Below are 19771 nucleotides of genomic sequence, written 5' to 3' on the forward strand. Positions count from 1 at the left end.
TCTCTGCTCGGCTCCCGGGTCATTACAGCCACACAATGGCCGCACATAATGCTTTATCTCTGGCCGACTCGGCTCCTCTGTCCTGCAGCGGTAAGAGGGGCTTAGCGCTGCGTTCAGTCAGTCATGCCATTACCAGAGTTTAAATCTTCATTCTTGCTGCTAAAAGCAGCCGTGCATTAACTTGGGACTAAAAGTTACTTTATTAATGAGAAATTTATTTTTTAGTATAGATAATGAGTGGAGTAACGTTTAACTTTGATCTAATTGCCCAATTTGCCTTAATTGTGCCGACCAGGACGCTCGTTTACTTTCCTGGGTGCGTGTTTTGATCCAGTGAGCCTCATGTGTGGACAAAACCTTTAACTAGGACGCTGATTGGCTGTGCGCCGTATAATCAGGTGAGCCTAGCGTGGCTAGCCTAAACATGCCATTAGCTGCAAGCCACATGCAGCTACGTGCCGTTAGCCACATGCAGCTACGTGCCGTTAGCTGCTAGCCACACGCAGCTACGTGCCGTTAGCTGCTAGCCACACGGAGCTACGTGCCGTTAGCTGCTAGCCACACGGAGCTACGTGCCGTTAGCTGCTAGCCACACGGAGCTACGTGCCGTTAGCTGCTAGCCACACGGAGCTGCGTGCCGTTAGCTGCTAGCCACACGGAGCTGCGTGCCGTTAGCTGCTAGCCACACGGAGCTACGTGCCGTTAGCTGCTAGCCACACGAAGCTACGTGCCGTTAGCTGCTAGCCACACGGAGATACGTGTCATTAGCCACATGCAGCTATGTGCCGTTAGCTGCTAGCCACACAAAGCTACGTGCCGTTAGCTGCTAACCACACGCAGCTATGTGCCGTTAGCTGCTAGCCACACGCAGCTACGTGCCATTAGCTGCTAGCCACACGGAGCTACGTGCCGTTAGCTGCTAGCCACACGAAGCTACGTGCCGTTAGCTGCTAGCCACACGGAGATACGTGCCGTTAGCTGCTAGCCACACGGAGCTACGTGCCGTTAGCTGCTAGCCACACGGAGCTACGTGCCGCTAGCTGCTAGCCACACGGAGCTACGTGCCGTTAGCTGCTAGTCACATGCAGCTACGTACCGTTAGCTGCTAGCCACACAAAGCTACGTGCTATTAGCCACATGCAGCTACGTGCCATTAGCCACATGCAGCTACGTGCCGATAGCTGCTAGCCACACGCAGCTAAGTGCTGTTAGCCACATGCAGCTATGTGCCGTTAGCTGCTAGCCACATGCAGCTACGTGCCGTTAGCTGCTAGCCACATGCAGCTACGTGCCGTTAGCTGCTAGCCACACGCAGCTACGTGCCATTAGCCACATGCAGCTACGTGCCGATAGCTGCTAGCCACACGCAGCTAAGTGCCGTTAGCCACATGCAGCTACGTGCCGTTAGCTGCTAGCCACATGCAGCTACGTGCCATTAGCCACATGCAGCTACGTGCCGATAGCTGCTAGCCACACGCAGCTAAGTGCTGTTAGCCACATGCAGCTACGTGCCGTTAGCTGCTAGCTACATGTAGCTACATGCTGTGAGAACAGGGTACGTTCACCACACAGGGCTAATTTCCATTTCACAAGTTGTGCCAAACAAACTAAACTATCTGGTTAAACAACAGACAGCTACAGCTTAAAAACCTGACTCTCCCATATTCCAGTCAGAATTGATGAAGCTCCTCGGATGAGAAGCAAAACGTCTTCAAGAAACCAAAGAAGTCCAGTTGCCTTCATTACCATGACCTGGATGACCGAGAAGCTTCACCAGCACACACTATCTGAAAAACTTCACCTCGGATCTTTCATTTTCCTACTTCAATTCATAAAAGCACCAACAAAAAACATCCAGATCCCGTTTTTAGAGTTTTACACCAGAACGATGGCAACTGCACCACATCTTGACCAGGCCAGAGAAAGGAACGGTTTTTATCAGGAGGTGGGATCACGTTTAAAAACATTGGAACTAAACGGTTCAACATGAGAGGACAACAATGACCTCTTTAATCGGAGCTGCCTTCACAAACACCGATGAATCAGGGTCCGTCCAACCAGAGAGACTAATGACCCACTGACACACGACCAAAGCAACATTTCACTGAAGTCTTCTACTCACCAGAGAGACAACGTTGTTGGTGATGACACCTCCAAACAAAGTCTTGACTGTGTTTTTCTGCACACACACACACACAACGACTAAAGCGTTGACCTGAGTTGAACCCTGATTAATCCAGAGCGATGCATCCTTACCAGCTCCAGGGACATCTCCTCTATCTTAGTGATGAGGTCGGTGAAAAACTCGGTCATGTCTTTCTGCTCGCCCGTGTTGAGCGGCTGCTTGTCCATCGTGTAGGTTTTACAAAATGGCCGTGGGTTGTACGCTTTCCTCTCACTCTCCTGAACACACAAGGACGGTACCGTATCATTGATGTGGTTGTAGTGCTAGTACTAGGAACAGTAGTAGTGTTACTATTCAGCAGTAAATGTGTATTTAATCTCTCACAGTTGGAAAGAACTAATGAGCTTCATGATTAAGGGACTAAATCCTGCCGCTCATCCGGGTCGTTACCGAACCCAAACAGTTCTGTCAAACGTGTCACTGATTGACAAATGTGACGAGTAAGTCCTGAAGACAGCTGAAGGAGAATATACTCCTTAGGTCCTGAACTCTTCTGTGTTTATAGGAGCTTGTTGGAGCCGACCAATCAGCTCAAATATCAGCCGAACACGATCGTTCACGCAGACTCTTGGTTCGCTTTGGCTAGCTAGCAGCTGCTGACATCCCCTAGCGGAGCGTGGGGCTGTTGCCTTGGCAGACCTGGTGTGGATCGGGGTTTCAACATAAAACCTGACATACCAACTGCAGGGAGCGTTACCACGGTAACCGTTGAGAGGGAAACCATCTGGTCTTTACCTCCTGAGAGCCTGCGTCCACATATGAGGACATACCTTATTCTCTTTGACCTGAACCTTTTGTATTACTTGGCGACGCTACATATCAACTTAAAGTTTAACGTTATTTTTAGGACATCTGTCAACATCGTTACCTTATTTTAAGTAATACTTAGCTGAGAGTTGACTAATGTGTGGTGGTATAACTGTAATTTCTGTTAACACACCAAACAAACACGTTGCACGTGTGGATGTAAAACCTACCATGAGGTACGTGAACATCTTCTGCAGTTCCAGCAGTGTGGTTTTGTGTTTGATCTCCTCCAAATACTGAACACACACACACAGACGTGCACCAGATGAGACACACACACACACACACACACACACACACACACACACACACACGGATTTCATGTATAATGCTTTCTTCTGGACTCCCACTGGGCTGTCAGCACTGACCTTAGCCGTGAAGACAGCCTGCCGGGCCTCAGGGATCATGTAGAGCTGCTGGATGGTGGAGGCCAGGTAGCAGGTTGCTCCCAGGTTGGTGAGGCCCACAAAGCGACACTCAGCCCGGACGTCGTCGTGGGGCCAGTAGTCCCACTTGTACGGCGTGTGAGAGGCTGGAGAAACATCAGACAAAGGTTGGATTGCTTGGTGGCTGTTCTGGTGCTAACTGATCTGTGTTGTTTTTGGCGGGCATCTTAGTTTTAGTCAACAAAGGTGGTTCCAGTTTTATAAAAAAACAAAACTGTCCCGCTCTGAACTTGAGACAGTTCTCCACACCTTCATCTCCTCACGCTTAGACTACTGTAACTCTCTTTTCACGTGTCTGAGCAGAACCTCCCTGAACCATCTACAGGTGGTTCAGAACGCCTGTGCTCGGCTTCTGACCAAGTCCTCCAAACACACCCACATCACCCCGCTTCTCCTCCAGCTTCACTGGCTGCCAGTCAACTTCAGGGTTCATTTCAAGATCCTGGTTCTGGTCTATAGGGCCTTACATGGACAAGCACCATCTTACATTGGTGATCTTCTTAGTCCCTACACCCCCAGCAGGTCCCTGAGGTCCAGTGACCAAAGCCTACTGGTTGTGCAGCACCAGGCTAAAGGTCAAAGGTGACAGATCATCTGCTGCTGTGGCCCCCAGACTCTGGACCTCTCTCTCCCTGAGCCTGAGATCAGTGGACTCAGTGGTCTCCTTTAAACTCACCTGTTCAGGTTTGGTGGGACCTTCATCACCCTCTCCTTGTTCTGCTCTTATTCCGTCTTTCCCGGGATCCACTGATTCCCCTCTTTCCCATTCATTTTCTGTCTCCTTTTTCTTACATTTTAAATCACAATTTTCTCTCATTTTTAAACATATTTATCTTTTTTTTATCGTTTTTTATATTTTAATTTTTTGTTTTTGTGTAACGTCTCGTGATTTTTATCTTGAGGCGCTAGGGCTGACTGATTTTAGGAAAAGATTGAATTGTAATTTTTCTAGCAGAAATTGTGATTTCACTTCATTTCATGATTTTCTGCAAACAAAGGTCCAACACGAGCCGGCCAAGCCATCCTGCAGATCAAGTGTCAAATCGTAAACACACAAGAGCAGCAAAAGAAGAAGCAGAAAGTACAATAAAAAAGTCAGCCGTAACAGATCATTGCTTAAGAGAAAACCATATAATGGACTGGGACAGCACACGGATCATAACCACCGAACAACAGAAATACAAAAGATGGATCAAGGAAGCAATAGAGATAAGGAGACGTGGATGTGGGACCATGAACAGGGACGACGGAGTTTACACGCTGGACCACGCATGGGACTGCATCGTCGGAGAGGGGAGAGCGGGCAGTAGAGGGCGACAACGTCCTCTGCTGCCCGCAGATAAACGGAGAAGGAAGTGACGCCACCATCAGCGTCAGCCTGAAGAAGCCGGCAGCCGTCGGCGAAACTGTAGCTACAAACAGGTAAACAAAACTGTTTCTGTGTTTAAAAAAGAACGAAAGCATGGATGTTCTTGTTCTACTCCACAAATGCTAAGAGGGAGTCTGACAGTAGAAACAGCTTTCAGATGTATTAAATAACAAAACATGCACAGTTGTCCTGCATTGCCAAGGCAGGCTGTCTGCACTAACCCTCACTAAAACCCCGCTCTGAAGCCTAGTTCGTTCATTTCATTTATTTATTTATAAAGCCCCTTCTGCGACCAATGCAGACGCCCAAGCTGCTGAACACAACACAATAAAAACATAAAACCATCAGAATAAAATATAACAATCATAAAACCAGCATAAAATCAATTAAAAGAGGAGAGTAAAAGCAAAAAATAAAATCCCGAAAAAGATTAAGAGGCCGGGGCATCGAAACCGGGTAAAATTTGCTAATCCTGGAATGCCTTGACAAAAAAATGGGTCTTAAGGAGAGTCTTAAAAACCCCAGTGAGGGTGACTGACGCACCACCAAAGGCAACTGGTTCCAAAGTGCAGGTGCCAACACAGAGAACGCACGGTTCCCCCCTGACCTGCACTAGTGCGTGGAACGATCAACAGCTCCCTGCCGGCTGAGCGAAGGGCCCGCGAGGGGGCGTGTCTATGCAAAAGGTTGCCAAGATATGCTGGAGCCGTTCCATGTAAGGCCTTGTATGCCAGCACCAAGACCTTGAATTTTGCCCTGGATTGCACAGGCAGCCAATGAAGGGATGCCAACACAGGGGTGATATGTTCCCTGCGCCTAGTGCCCGTCACGAACCTAGCGGCTGAGTTTTGTACTAACTGCAAGCGTGCTACCGCACCCTGACTAAGGCGGGCATACAGAGCATTGCAGTAGTCGAGCCTTAAAGAACAAAAGCATGTGTGACATTCTCTAGATGTACTCTGGACAGCAGGGGCTAATTCTGGCTAGTCGGCGTAAGTTAAAAAAACACGATCGCACAACCTGGTTGATTTGCGCGTCAAATTTAAGGGCTGAGTCCAGTTGTACTCCCAAATTTCTGATGGTGGTCTTCATGTTGGATGCTAAAGGGCCCAGATTCACAGCATGCTGGTCAGCTCCGTGAGAGACTCTTGCATGGGAAGAGACACCTTAATCCTGCCGCACATGAGAGCAATCTGCTGAGCAAACGGCCTCGAATGACCGTTTGCTCAGCAGATTGCTCTCATGTGCTCCTGATTTTCTCTGAGTTTTCTGCCTCACAACACGCTGAGGTGAATATCTGACCAGTTAGATATTTTCTGCCTCTCGGGGGGTAGAAAGTCCCTCACTCACCTATGTTCGATCTCTCTCTCTCTCTCCCTCACTCACCTATGTTCGATCTCTCTCTCTCTCTCCCTCACTCACCTATGTTCGATCTCTCTCTCTCACTCACTCACCTATGTTCGATCTCTCTCTCTCTCTCACTCACCTATGTTCTCTCTCTCTCTCTCTCTCTCCCTCACTCACTCACCTATGTTCTCTCTCTGTCTCCCTCAATCACCTATGTTCTCTTTCTCTCTCCCTCACTCACCTATGTTCTCTTTCTCTCTCCCTCACTCACCTATGTTCTCCCTCACTCACCTATGTTCTCTCTCTCTCCCTCACTCACCTATGTTCTCTCTCTCTCTCTCCCTCACTCACTCACCTATGTTCTCTCTCTCTCTCCCTCACTCACCTATGTTCTCCCTCACTCACCTATGTTCTCTCTCTCTCCCTCACTCACCTATGTTCTCTCTCTCTCTCTCCCTCACTCACTCACCTATGTTCTCTCTCTCTCCCTCACTCACCTATGTTCTCTCTCTCTCTCTCCCTCACTCACTCACCTATGTTCTCTTTCTCTCTCCCTCACTCACCTATGTTCTCCCTCACTCATCTATGTTCACCCTCTCTCCCCCTCACTCACCTATGTTCTCTCTCTCTCCCTCACTCACCTATGTTCTCTCTCTCTCCCTCACTCAGCTATGTTCTCCCTCACTCACCTATGTTCTCTCTCTCTCTCCCTCACTCACCTATGTTCACCCTCTCTCTCCCTCACTCACCTATGTTCACCCTCTCTCTCCCTCACTCACCTATGTTCTGTCTCTCCCTCACCTATGTTCTGTCTATCTCTCCCTCACCTATATTCTCTCTCTCCCTCACTCACCCATGTTCTCTCTCTCCCTCACTCACCTATGTTCTCTCCCTCACTCACCTATGTTCTCTCACTCTCTCCCTCACTCATCTATGTTCACCCTCTCCCTCGCTCACCTATGTTCTCTCTCTCTCTCTCTCTCGCTCACCTATGTTCTCTCTCTCTCCCTCACTTACCTATGCTCTCTCTCTCCCTCACTCACCTATGTTCTCTCTCTCTCCCTCACTCACCTATGTTCTCTCTCTCCCTCACTCACCTATGTTCTCTCTCTCTCCCTCACTCACCTATGTTCTGTCTATCTCTCCCTCACTCACCTATATTCTCTCTCTCCCTCACTCACCCATGTTCTCTCTCTCCCTCACTCACCCATGTTCTCTCTCTCCCTCACTCACCCATGTTCTCTCTCTCCCTCACTCACCCATGTTCTCTCTCTCCCTCACTCACCTATGTTCTCTCTCTCTCCCTCGCTCACCTATGTTCTCTCTCTCCCTCGCTCACCTATGTTCTCTCTCTCCCTCACTCACCTATGTTCTCTCTCTCCCTCACTCACCTATGTTCTGTCTCTCCCTCGCTCACCTATGTTCTGTCTCTCCCTCACTCACCTACGTTCTGTCTCTCCCTCACTCACCTATGTTCTCTCGCTCTCTCCCTCACTCACCTATGTTCTCTCACTCTCTCACTCACCTATGTTCTCTCTCTCCCTCACTCACCTATGTTCTCTCACTCTCTCACTCACCTATGTTCTCTCTCTCCCTCACTCACCTATGTTCTCTCGCTCTCTCCCTCACTCACCTATGTTCTCTCACTCTCTCCCTCACTCACCTATGTTCACCCTCTCCCTCGCTCACCTATGTTCTCTCTCTCTCTCTCTCGCTCACCTATGTTCTCTCTCTCTCCCTCACTCACCTATGTTCTGTCTCTCCCTCACTCACCTATGTTCTCTCACTCTCCCTCACTCACCTATGTTCACCCTCTCCCTCGCTTACCTATGTTCTCTCTCTCCCTCACTCACCCATGTTCTCTCTCTCCCTCACTCACCCATGTTCTCTCTCTCCCTCACTCACCCATGTTCTCTCTCTCTCCCTCACTCACCTATGTTCTCTCTCCCTCGCTCACTCACCTATGTTCTCTCTCCCTCGCTCACCTATGTTCTCTCTCCCTCGCTCACCTATGTTCTCTCTCTCTCTCTCTCTCTCGCTCACCTATGTTCTCTCTCTCTCCCTCACTCACCTATGTTCTGTCTCTCCCTCACTCACCTATGTTCTCTCACTCTCTCCCTCACTCACCTATGTTCACCCTCTCCCTCGCTCACCTATGTTCTCTCTCTCTCCCTCACTCACCTATGTTCTCCCTCTCTCTCCCTCACTCACCTATGTTCTCCCTCTCTCTCCCTCACTCACCTATGTTCTCCCTCTCTCTCCCTCACTCACCCATGTTCTCTCTCTCCCTCACTCACCCATGTTCTCTCTCTCCCTCACTCACCCATGTTCTCTCTCTCCCTCACTCACCCATGTTCTCTCTCTCCCTCACTCACCCATGTTCTCTCTCTCCCTCACTCACCCATGTTCTCTCTCTCCCTCACTCACCCATGTTCTCTCTCTCTCCCTCACTCACCTATGTTCTCTCTCTCCCTCACTCACCTATGTTCTCTCTCTCCCTCACTCACCTATGTTCTCTCTCTCCCTCACTCACCTATGTTCTGTCTCTCCCTCGCTCACCTATGTTCTCTCTCTCCCTCGCTCACCTATGTTCTCTCTCTCCCTCGCTCACCTATGTTCTGTCTCTCCCTCGCTCACCTATGTTCTGTCTCTCCCTCGCTCACCTATGTTCTCTCTCTCGCTCACTCACCTATGTTCTCTCTCTCTCCCTCACTCACCTATGTTCTGTCTCTCCCTCGCTCACCTATGTTCTCTCTCTCCCTCACTCACCTATGTTCTCTCTCTCCCTCGCTCACCTATGTTCTGTCTCTCCCTCGCTCACCTATGTTCTCTCTCTCTCTCGCTCACCTATGTTCTGTCTCTCCCTCGCTCACCTATGTTCTCTCTCTCGCTCGCTCACCTATGTTCTCTCTCTCCCTCGCTCACCTATGTTCTGTCTCTCCCTCGCTCACCTATGTTCTCTCTCTCCCTCACTCACCTATGTTCACCCTCTCCCTCGCTCACCTATGTTCTCTCTCTCTCTCTTGCTCACCTATGTTCTCTCTCCCTCACTCACATGTTCTCCCTCTCTCTCCCTCACTCACCTATGTTCTCTCTCTCTCTCTCTCGCTCACCTATGTTCTCTCTCTCTCCCTCACTCACCTATGTTCTCCCTCTCTCTCCCTCACTCACCTATGTTCTCCCTCTCTCTCTCTCACCTATGTTCTCCCTCTCTCTCCCTCACTCACCCATGTTCTCCCTCTCTCTCGCTCACCTATGTTCTCTCTCTCCCTCGCTCACCTATGTTCTGTCTCTCCCTCGCTCACCTATGTTCTCTCTCTCCCTCACTCACCTATGTTCTGTCTCTCCCTCGCTCACCTATGTTCTCTCTCTCCCTCACTCACCTATGTTCTCTCTCTCCCTCACTCATCTATGTTCTCTCTCTCCCTCACTCACCTATGTTCTCTCTCTCCCTCAGTCACCTATGTTCTCTCTCTCCCTCACTCACCTATGTTCTCTTTCTCCCTCACTCACCTATGTTCTTTCTCCCTCACTCACCTATGTTCTCTCTCTCCCTCACTCACCTATGTTCTCTCTCTCGCTCACTCACCTATGTTCTCTCTCCCTCACTCGCCTATCTTCTCCCTCTCTCTCCCTCACTCACCCATGTTCTCCCTCTCTCTCGCTCACCTATGTTCTCTCTCTTCCTCGCTCACCTATGTTCTGTCTCTCCCTCGCTCACCTATGTTCTCTCTCTCCCTCGCTCACCTATGTTCTGTCTCTCCCTCGCTCACCTATGTTCTCTCTCTCCCTCACTCACCTATGTTCTCTCTCTCCCTCACTCATCTATGTTCTCTCTCTCCCTCACTCACCTATGTTCTCTCTCTCCCTCAGTCACCTATGTTCTCTCTCTCCCTCACTCACCTATGTTCTCTTTCTCCCTCACTCACCTATGTTCTCTCTCTCCCTCACTCACCTATGTTCTCTCTCTCTCTCCCTCACTCGCCTATCTTCTCCCTCTCTCTCCCTCACTCACCTATCTTCTCCATCACTCTCTCCCTCACTCACCTATGTTCTCTCTCTCTCTCCCTCACTCACCTATGTTCTCTCTCTCCCTCACTCACCTATGTTCTCTCTCTCCCTCACTCACCTATGTTCTCTCTCTCCCTCACTCACCTATGTTCTCTCTCTCCCTCACTCACCTATGTTCTCTCTCTCCCTCACTCACCTATGTTCTCTCTCTCCCTCACTCACCTATGTTCTCTCTCTCCCTCACTCACCTATGTTCTCTCTCTCCCTCACTCACCTATGTTCTCTCTCTCTCACTCACTCACCTATGTTCTCTCTCTCTCCCTCACTCACCTATGTTCTCTCTCTACCTCGCTCACCTATGTTCTCTCTCTCTCTACCTCGCTCACCTATGTTCTCTCTCTCTCTCCCTCACTCACCTATGTTCTCTCTCTCCCTCACTCACCTATGTTCTCTCTCTCTCACTCACTCACCTATGTTCCCTCTCTCTCCCTCACTCACCTATGTTCTCTCTCTACCTCGCTCACCTTTGTTCTGTCTCTCTCTCCCTCACCTATGTTCTCTCTCTCTACCTCGCTCACCTATGTTCTCTCTCTCTCTACCTCGCTCACCTATGTTCTCTCTCTACCTCACTCACCTATGTTCTCTCTCTCTACCTCACTCACCTATGTTCTCTCTCTCTCTCCCTCACCTATGTTCTCTCTCTCTCTCTCCCTCACCTATGTTCTCTCTCTTTTACAGTAGCCTCATCACTTTAGTTCTTCTCATTAATTTCCTTAAAAGCATCGGGACGGTGACGCGCTGCGTGTTCCCGTGGCAGGGTTACCGAGTAGAGCTGAGTGAAGTTGGCTTCACATCCACCAGTGGGTAGTGCCACATTAGTGCTGGATTTCTGATGTGTGTGTGGGGCCAGCTTCACTCAGCTGCTGTAGCTGGGACACAAAGCAGCAGCGCTGTTGCTTTGAGTCTTTGTGAGACAGGCAGAAATGTGAATTTTGAGCATGGCTTCCGTTTTGTCTCGGCTCGTCAACAAAACCTCCCGCACATTTCGTCATGTTCTACACCAAAGAGCTATTTGTAGCTCGTCAGTCTTGTTTTCGATACGAGGAAAACGGTGCGTCAACAAAATCCACTCACCATCGATCTCAACAAAAACAACACTTAAATGGTGATGGGCAGCATTACTGTGAGGTCTGCCCAGTTTCTCCAGCACCAGTCCCACCAGAGGGACTGGATTCTCTGTAGCAATGCTCAAACTGGAGAATTGAGAGGAGATGCAGGAAGATACGAGTCAGACCCTTGTATCTGTGGTCTACTGACAGAGCGCAGCTGGCACGAAGGACAAACTGGTTCTTTTAATCAATCTGAGTGAAGAGGCCAGAACACTCACACTGCATGTGCTGCGACATGACCCAGTTGTGGAGCAGCCGGTAGTTCTCCACCGAGCCCTTCACCATCTCCACCAGCAGGTCATAGGAGGCCGCCCGGGCAGAGTGGGACTTGCATTTGGGTTGCGAACGGTCAGCTAGGCTCGGGAGGAGGAAGAGCAGGTTGTAGACGTCCCTCAGGAACTCCTGCCCCTCGCGGGAGAACTTAAATGGAGGTTTGTGTTTCAGAACACTGGTGGCGAGACGCAGGAGTCCTGTCAACCCATCGTCCTCGATGGTCCCGTCCTGCTGGTCCAGGATTTCTCGGCTAAAGGGACAGGGAGGAGAGAAGATGAAATGCTAGTTTGCTTTACAGCTCTGCATGTTCGGTTCCAAAAGAAATCAAGTTAGTTGTTGGCGTCTTACCTTCGTATGCAGTCGGCCAGGTGTCGGGCGAGAGCATCAAGGTCCAGTAGGGTGGTCTGAACGGGACCGGTCAGCGACATAGAGGGAGAGACCTTCTGTGAGTTCAAACAGACCAAAACTAGCAACAGCTCAATGCAAAACACCATCCACCAAAGTGTGTCTGAAGTCCTGATCAGAGGTCACCAGGACAGAAGACAGACTCCTACCTGGCTGGCGTCTTTCACGTGGATGTTATCAATGAGTTTGCAGAGCAGCCAGAAGTACTCCTTACAGCCGGTCTGCAGCAGGGGCTCCTCCTCAAACTCCTCCGCCTGCAAGGCCACACAGGGATCAAACTCCGTATGAGAAGGTGGAGCACTGCCCCGGTATCTCCGGAGTTGTCCCACAACAGGGACAATGTCTCAGAAACAAACCGGGTTCCCTGCAGCAAAGCTCCCTGTCCCCAAGGACGAAAGACAGTGTGTAGCGTGCTAACAGGTTGTCCCTCCACATAAAAGCGTGTGTGTGTGTGTGTGTGTGTGTGTGTGTGTGTGTGTGTGTGTGTGTGTGTGTGTGTGACACCCACCCTCAGGGGCTTGAGGGCCTGTGCATCAGGCAGGAACTTGAGCAGCGTGGAGGCGGCGAGCAGAAGGAAAGACCTGTTGATGGACTCTCCACCCTCCAGCCCCGACAGCGAGAGCTTGTAGAGGCCGTTGCACGCTTCGTGTCTCACAGCCGTCTAAATCAACCCAGCAACAAAAACACAGAGGTGTCTTCACAGATTTAACTGATGCTTGACTCAGAGACTCGGCCTGCAGGACAACACGCCGCGGCTCACCTCAGGAACCAGCAGGGTGAGTTTCTTCAGCCAGTTGTGGAGATGCTCGCTGTCGGCTAGACTGGACTTCACCATGGAGGAGCAGTGAGCCCAACTCACCAGCAGCCACATGGAGTAGTGCGTCACTGCGGGTAACAAACCTCATTGTTAAACACCTGAGGCTGAAAGTGTCCCACAACAGGACAGAGAGCCCTCCTAGTGAATTCTCACCTTCATGTCGAGACCTGTGGTCCGACTGAGCTTTAAGAACTCTGCAGAACCAAAACAAAACACATCAATGAGCTCAGATCCTAGTCAGGTTCTGTCAAAAGATTTGCGTTCTTGTTCAGCAGCACACCTGTGTGCGAGGTTGTCGTAGGTGTAGGCCACATTGATGAGTCTCTGGATCAGGTTGGTGCCCTGGACGAGGCTGAGGAACACCTGAGAACAACACACCAGCTTCATCAGTGAGAAGTTCGTGCAGCACATCTCCACCACCGTTAACCACAGGGAGGCCCACCTCAGTCAGGCGAGGGATGTGCAGCCCTTTTCCGTGATCCACGGTGGATTTCCGGGATTTGCCCGGCCACACCCGTTTGCGCTGACTCTCGACGAGGCCAGACCACGAGAAGACATCATGGTAGGCCAGGTCCAGGTCTGCAGGGTCCACAGCAAACTGGGAGATCAGCTTCAGCAGACAAGCGAGGCAGTCAAGCTGCCACTAGACAGAAAAACAGCGAGATGATCAGCAAAACATCTGGAAACAGGAAACCTTTAATCAGCCTCACCCAGGAAGAGTTTTAAATCTGAACTCAGCCCTGACAGAAGTCTCCAACGCTCTAGGTTTCAGACACGTTAAACCAGGGGTCCTCAATTATAACGGTCCGAGGGCCACACAAAAGATCCAGAAGCAAGAGGGCCGGGGTGGGGTGGGGTATGGGGGGTGGCTGCTGTAACGCACATAACACCTGTCCCCCTCCAGCTCGGCTGTGTGACTGCACTAACCTGTCCTGTGGGACCCTCACCATGTGACCCTCATGTCCATGCTGTCTCTGGAGGAGCAGATAGGAGACGAGACCTCCTGTAACCTAAAATGGACCAAAGCTTCCTCCCAGCTTCTCTTTCCGCTGAATTTAACATCAGTTTATCATCATGGAACAAAACAATAAAGGGGACCAAGAACTTCTATCTTCTATCTCTCTCTCCTTTTAACTTCTCCGTGTCCCTAAATAAAAGAGACAGACGATCACGCTGCAGCCGCCGTCACTGACCCCGCCCCCTCCCCAAGACCGGATCTCCCGACATCACAGCACTCGGTCTGACTGAGCGCTTCCAGGAGAAATAATAATGAAATTATGAAAATAATAACGCGTTTGGAGGAGCGTCCTCCGATCCTCTCTCTTGTGTGAGCAGACAATCTCTCTCTCTGTCTCAGTCGCTGATCGAGCGAGCGGAGCGCGCCGCGCGACAACCCGCTCAATTAACATAATTTACGGCCCAAATCCAACAGAACCGGTCGGGCTAATTCGGTTCGGGTTATAACTCCAGCGCTCAGCCCTGCAGAACCACATAAAGGCAGACCAAAGTTTCCTACCCGGTAAATGTGGAGAACCCCGCCCTGACAGATGTGGATGCTGCGCTGGTGCCGCCGTTAAAATAACACATCTACCGTTTATGCCCGCATCTCATGCATGGATTATTTGATTATTTTCCTCAGCTCTATCCTAAACCTCCCGATCGGCCGTCGGGGGTTTGGGGGCCACAGAGAGAGCCACGTCCGGCCCGCGAGCCGCCATTTGCGGACCACTGCTTTAAACTAATAACCAACCGTCTGATCAGAGCAGAACGCTGAGGCAGAAACTGAAAGGTCCAAACATTTTGGACGTCTCACCACAGTCCAAGACTCCTGGTCTTTGGGTTCCAGGATGCCCGAGTTGAAGATTTCCAGGAGCAGCTGCAGACCTCCAGATGAAACAAACTGAAGTAGAGAACAATTATGTCAGATGTGGAGGTGGGACCGTTGCTTTGCTCTGTTGCAGTGCTGCTTTTGTACCTTGCAGCTCCAGGTGTTTTTGCTGTTTTCTATCAGGTCCTCACTGGAGTCATCAGAGTCTGGGTAAAGATCACTATAGCTGCCCTGAAATCAGCAGAGAACAGACATTCACCAGGAGCCCATCCCACAAAGCTTTTAACAACTCACCTGTCCACCAAATATACAAACCAACTACGGCTGCTCAATCACTCTGCTTTCATCACAATTACTTCGGAGTTTACAACAATTATTAAAACAAAACAAGCCATTTGCTTATTTGCTAATCAAACGCTCCTCTCAACAGCGTTGCTAACTTTTAGCATTTTTGTCGCTATTTATAACAACTTTTCAAACCCCGTTCTTTGGCTTTTTTCTAAAAGTACCCAGAGAACAACCTAGAAACATTTCTGGTAACCCAGCTACTTTCTGGATAACTATCGTCGATAATTCCTGCAGGTTAGCAAAACACTCAGCCTGCGCTCCGGACCGTGCTTCAGGAAACTAAGAAAGGGATTGGACGTTTGAGGGAGGCCCGCACCGAGGGCACCTGTGCGGTCTGCACCTGCATGCCTCAGGGAACCCTGGCCTCAGGCCCCGGGAAGGCAGTGAAGCACCGCAAACCTTCACACGCTGAAGCCCCCTTAGCTAAAAAGGTTCAACACCTTGGCTTCGGAGTCTTCAACCTGGTAACTTCATAACTTCTCCTTCCTCCTCCTCTGATGGCCACGCTGACCCGACCGACCCCACAGATACTGGAGATGGGGAGGTTGACGCAACCTCCGTTGCTGTTTCTGACTCCGTGTTCAGGCCCTGCACAACAATAGCTTTTTGTTTTGGTGAAGCGCCCTGTCATTTTCTTGCTTTCGCCATGCACGTTCACCAGATGTGTGGCCACAGCACTCGCTCTGCTGCAAGCCTGGGGAATGCTCGTGTGCGCTCCAACTCCGGAGCAGGCCCACTACCACACATCCATCCTACTGGACCACATGTCTCGGTTAGGTCTTATGGTCAATTTTGCAAAGAGTTCTTTGATACCGAGCCAAAAAGTGTTTTTCGTCTGCACTGCGTTCAAATCTTTGACCATGACTGCATCCTCCCTCTATAGCCACTGCAGGGCCGGACGCCCTGTTGAACTCGTGTCAACAGGCGGTTGTTCAAATTATCCTTCATGCTTGTGCTTCATCTATCAGGGTACTGTACGGTAACAGTTTACTAACGGTGTGAAAGTAAGAAAAAGGATCCGGACCGCTACACGGGCCTCTGGAGAAAGGGCTCCCCATCTCCACTATTAAGGCGTATGTCGCTGCAATTTCTGCCCCACGCCCTTGTGGATGGTTGTGTCACATTCCCTAGTGTGCAGGAGCTTTGCGCCTGCGTCCTCCGAAGCTGCCACAAGTGCCTTCTTGGGACCTTCCTCTGGTCCTGGCACTCTCTTCTGCGAAGCATGCGAGTTAACTGCTCGCCCTATCGGTCGCCGAGTATTGCTTGTGATGGAATACAGATGGGTCTGTGGCGATCTTGTGGCCCGACCCATATTTCTGGCCCAAAAGGTTGTCTGCATTTCATATTAACCAGCCTACGTCCTCGGCTGTGTTTACCCCACATTCTGGGTCAGGTGTGTCTGCTTCAAGCCTTTTGTGTCCTGTTAGAACGTTGAGGCGATACATCAGTGTGACTGCTGCAGCTCGTAAGACAGAGGCCATTTCTTACGTTATAGTGGTCGTAGAAAAGATTGTGCCGTTTCCAAACAACAGCTTTCGCACGGGGTCGTTGATGGAAACTTGCAGGCTCACACTTCCAAAGGTCCAACGCCTCTCGGAGTCAGGTGCCACTCCACCAGAGGGATGTCTGCTACTTGGGCTGCGCTGAGTCCCACTGAGTGACATCTGTGCTGCAGCCAAAAATGACTGAGTTCGAGTGGTGTGGGGTATACATATACATATATATATATATATATATATATATATATATGTATATGTATATATATATATATAGACTTCAATCACGAGGTCACGTCCAATAGCATGACACGTTGCTACTGAACACCTGCAGCACCACTGGACAGCTCGAAATAATTCCTGTGCAACGTTGTGTTGAAGTTCACTACAACATAGGTGTTTATACGTTTATATTCCTTGTATTATAAATGCACTGTATAACTCTTACAGTTATTATTTTTATCAAAATGTGTCTGTATTGGGTAGGCTTAGATACGTTAACTCTCAGCCCTTTGGGGTCGTAAACCACGAGCAAGTGTGCTGGGATCAGAGGTTGATATGTGATTATCTTGTTTCTTTCTTGTTCTTATTTATTTTTTTTTCCTCCGATTGTGCCCTGTGCAATCTTATTACCAAAAAATAAAATAAAATAAAAAAGCTTAATTTTTTAAATTGTCCTAAAAAACAGTCAAAATAATCGTGATGATCCTTTCTGCCATAATCGAGCAGCCCTACAACAAGCACAAAGTGTCTCACGGTTGACTCTCTATGGATGCGTCGGTTGGGTTTGCCCAGAGCTTCGATGATTTCCAGAGCGTAGAGAAGCTTGTGGGGACTTTTGATCCTCAGTAACTCCTTCCAACACAGACCGTCTTCATTCTACGAGAAAAAAAGTACAATCTCAATGTCCGACTCCATTTCTAACAGCAGGGAGCAGCTCTGCAGAGAGGGTAACCAACGGTTTCATCAGAGATGTTCTGGAAGGCCTGAAGCATCTTGGGACATGTGGGCAGAAGCATCAACAGCTCCCAAACCCGACGGGACAGATTCTCTGCGTGGAGATGAAGCTCCTCACAGCGTGCACTCTGGATTTCAAAACACACACACACCCTATTAAACTATTTAACAGTATAACATGTTAACACTGGTGTTCATTCTCAGTCATCTTGAGTTTTATTTAAGAACAGCTGGAATATTTAGGTTATTCTGAAGAAATTTAGACCCATCAACGAAGCTTGTTCAGTTCTGAAGCTAGGGATGGACAGAACAAAGAAGACCTGCTGTTTTCTATTAAACTCAAGATGATCAGAGCATGCAACATGTGGATGAACAATGACTTCAATAAGCACTGTTACGGGACTATGAGACAGGAACTCTTATCTTGTAAACATGAAAAGCCGATCATTTCTAGCATGTACCATCCAGTCACACACCAGTAACAACAGTCACACACCAGTAACAACAGTCACACACCAGTAACACAACAGTCACACACCAGTAACAACAGTCACACACCAGTAACACAACAGTCACACACCAGTAACACAACAGTCACACACCAGTAACAACAGTCACACACCAGTAACAACAGTCACACACCAGTAACACACCAGTCACACACCAGTAACAACAGTCACACACCAGTAACAACAGTCACACACCAGTAACAACAGTCACACACCAGTAACAACAGTCACACACCAGTAACACACCAGTCACACACCAGTAACAACAGTCACACACCAGTAACAACAGTCACACACCAGTAACAACAGTCACACACCAGTAACACACCAGTCACACACCAGTAACAACAGTCACACACCAGTAACACAACAGTCACACACCAGTAACAACAGTCACACACCAGTAACACACCAGTCACACACCAGTAACAACAGTCACACACCAGTAACACAACAGTCACACACCAGTAACAACAGTCACACACCAGTAACAACAGTCACACACCAGTAACACACCAGTCACACACCAGTAACAACAGTCACACACCAGTAACAACAGTCACACACCAGTAACAACAGTCACACACCAGTAACACACCAGTCACACACCAGTAACAACAGTCACACACCAGTAACACAACAGTCACACACCAGTAACAACAGTCACACACCAGTAACACACCAGTCACACACCAGTAACAACAGTCACACACCAGTAACACAACAGTCACACACCAGTAACAACAGTCACACACCAGTAACAACAGTCACACACCAGTAACAACAGTCACACACCAGTAACAACAGTCACACACCAGTAACAACAGTCACACACCAGTAACACACCAGTCACACACCAGTAACAACAGTCACACACCAGTAACAACAGTCACACACCAGTAACAACAGTCACACACCAGTAACAACAGTCACACACCAGTAACACACCAGTCACACACCAGTAACAACAGTCACACACCAGTAACAACAGTCACACACCAGTAACAACAGTCACACACCAGTAACACACCAGTCACACACCAGTAACAACAGTCACACACCAGTAACACACCAGTCACACACCAGTAACAACAGTCACACACCAGTAACAACAGTCACACACCAGTAACAACAGTCACACACCAGTAACACACCAGTAACAACAGTCACACACCAGTAACACACCAGTAACAACAGTCACACACCAGTAACACACCAGTAACAACAGTCACACACCAGTAACAACAGTCACACACCAGTAACAACAGTCACATACCAGTAACAACAGTCACACACCAGTAACAACAGTCACACACCAGTAACAACAGTCACACACCAGTAACAACAGTCACACACCAGTAACAACAGTCACACACCAGTAACAACAGTCACATACCAGTAACATACCAGTCACACACCAGTAACAACAGTCACACACCAGTAACACACCAGTAACAACAGTCACACACCAGTAACACACCAGTAACAACAGTCACACACCAGGAACACACCAGTAACAACAGTCACACACCAGTAACACACCAGTAACAACAGTCACACACCAGTAACAACAGTCACACACCAGTCACACACCAGTAACAACAGTCACACACCCGTAACACACCAGTAACAACAGTCACACACCAGTAACACACCAGTAACAACAGTCACACACCAGTAACAACAGTCACACACCAGTCACACACCAGTAACAACAGTCACACACCAGTAACACACCAGTAACAACAGTAACACACCAGTAACAACAGTCACACACCAGTAACAACAGTCACACACCAGTAAC

At 49.3% G+C, this 19771-nt stretch overlaps 1 protein-coding gene across 3 annotated transcripts in view; it reads right to left on the reverse strand.

Moving 5' to 3' along the window:
- The window catches only part of usp34 (ubiquitin specific peptidase 34), a 124406-nt gene that overhangs the window by 47965 nt on the left and 56670 nt on the right, over positions 1-19771 (reverse strand). For 2 of the 3 annotated variants that reach the window (XM_070553617.1, XM_070553616.1), the window contains exons 29-44: positions 17461-17586; positions 17258-17380; positions 14805-14888; positions 14643-14729; positions 13272-13472; positions 13110-13192; positions 12983-13023; positions 12773-12897; positions 12521-12673; positions 12162-12266; positions 11956-12050; positions 11553-11857; positions 3361-3524; positions 3163-3228; positions 2257-2403; positions 2123-2179 (exon numbers count right to left, since the gene is read on the reverse strand). In XM_070553617.1, coding sequence (XP_070409718.1) covers positions 2123-2179; positions 2257-2403; positions 3163-3228; positions 3361-3524; positions 11553-11857; positions 11956-12050; positions 12162-12266; positions 12521-12673; positions 12773-12897; positions 12983-13023; positions 13110-13192; positions 13272-13472; positions 14643-14729; positions 14805-14888; positions 17258-17380; positions 17461-17586 — 1962 coding nt within the window. The remainder of the gene's footprint in view (positions 1-2122; positions 2180-2256; positions 2404-3162; positions 3229-3360; positions 3525-11552; positions 11858-11955; positions 12051-12161; positions 12267-12520; positions 12674-12772; positions 12898-12982; positions 13024-13109; positions 13193-13271; positions 13473-14642; positions 14730-14804; positions 14889-17257; positions 17381-17460; positions 17587-19771) is intronic. The other variant, XM_015954489.3, reaches the window with a different exon arrangement.

This window comes from Nothobranchius furzeri, chromosome 7 (genome assembly GCF_043380555.1).
Source record: "Nothobranchius furzeri strain GRZ-AD chromosome 7, NfurGRZ-RIMD1, whole genome shotgun sequence".
NCBI classification, from domain to species: domain Eukaryota; kingdom Metazoa; phylum Chordata; class Actinopteri; order Cyprinodontiformes; family Nothobranchiidae; genus Nothobranchius; species Nothobranchius furzeri.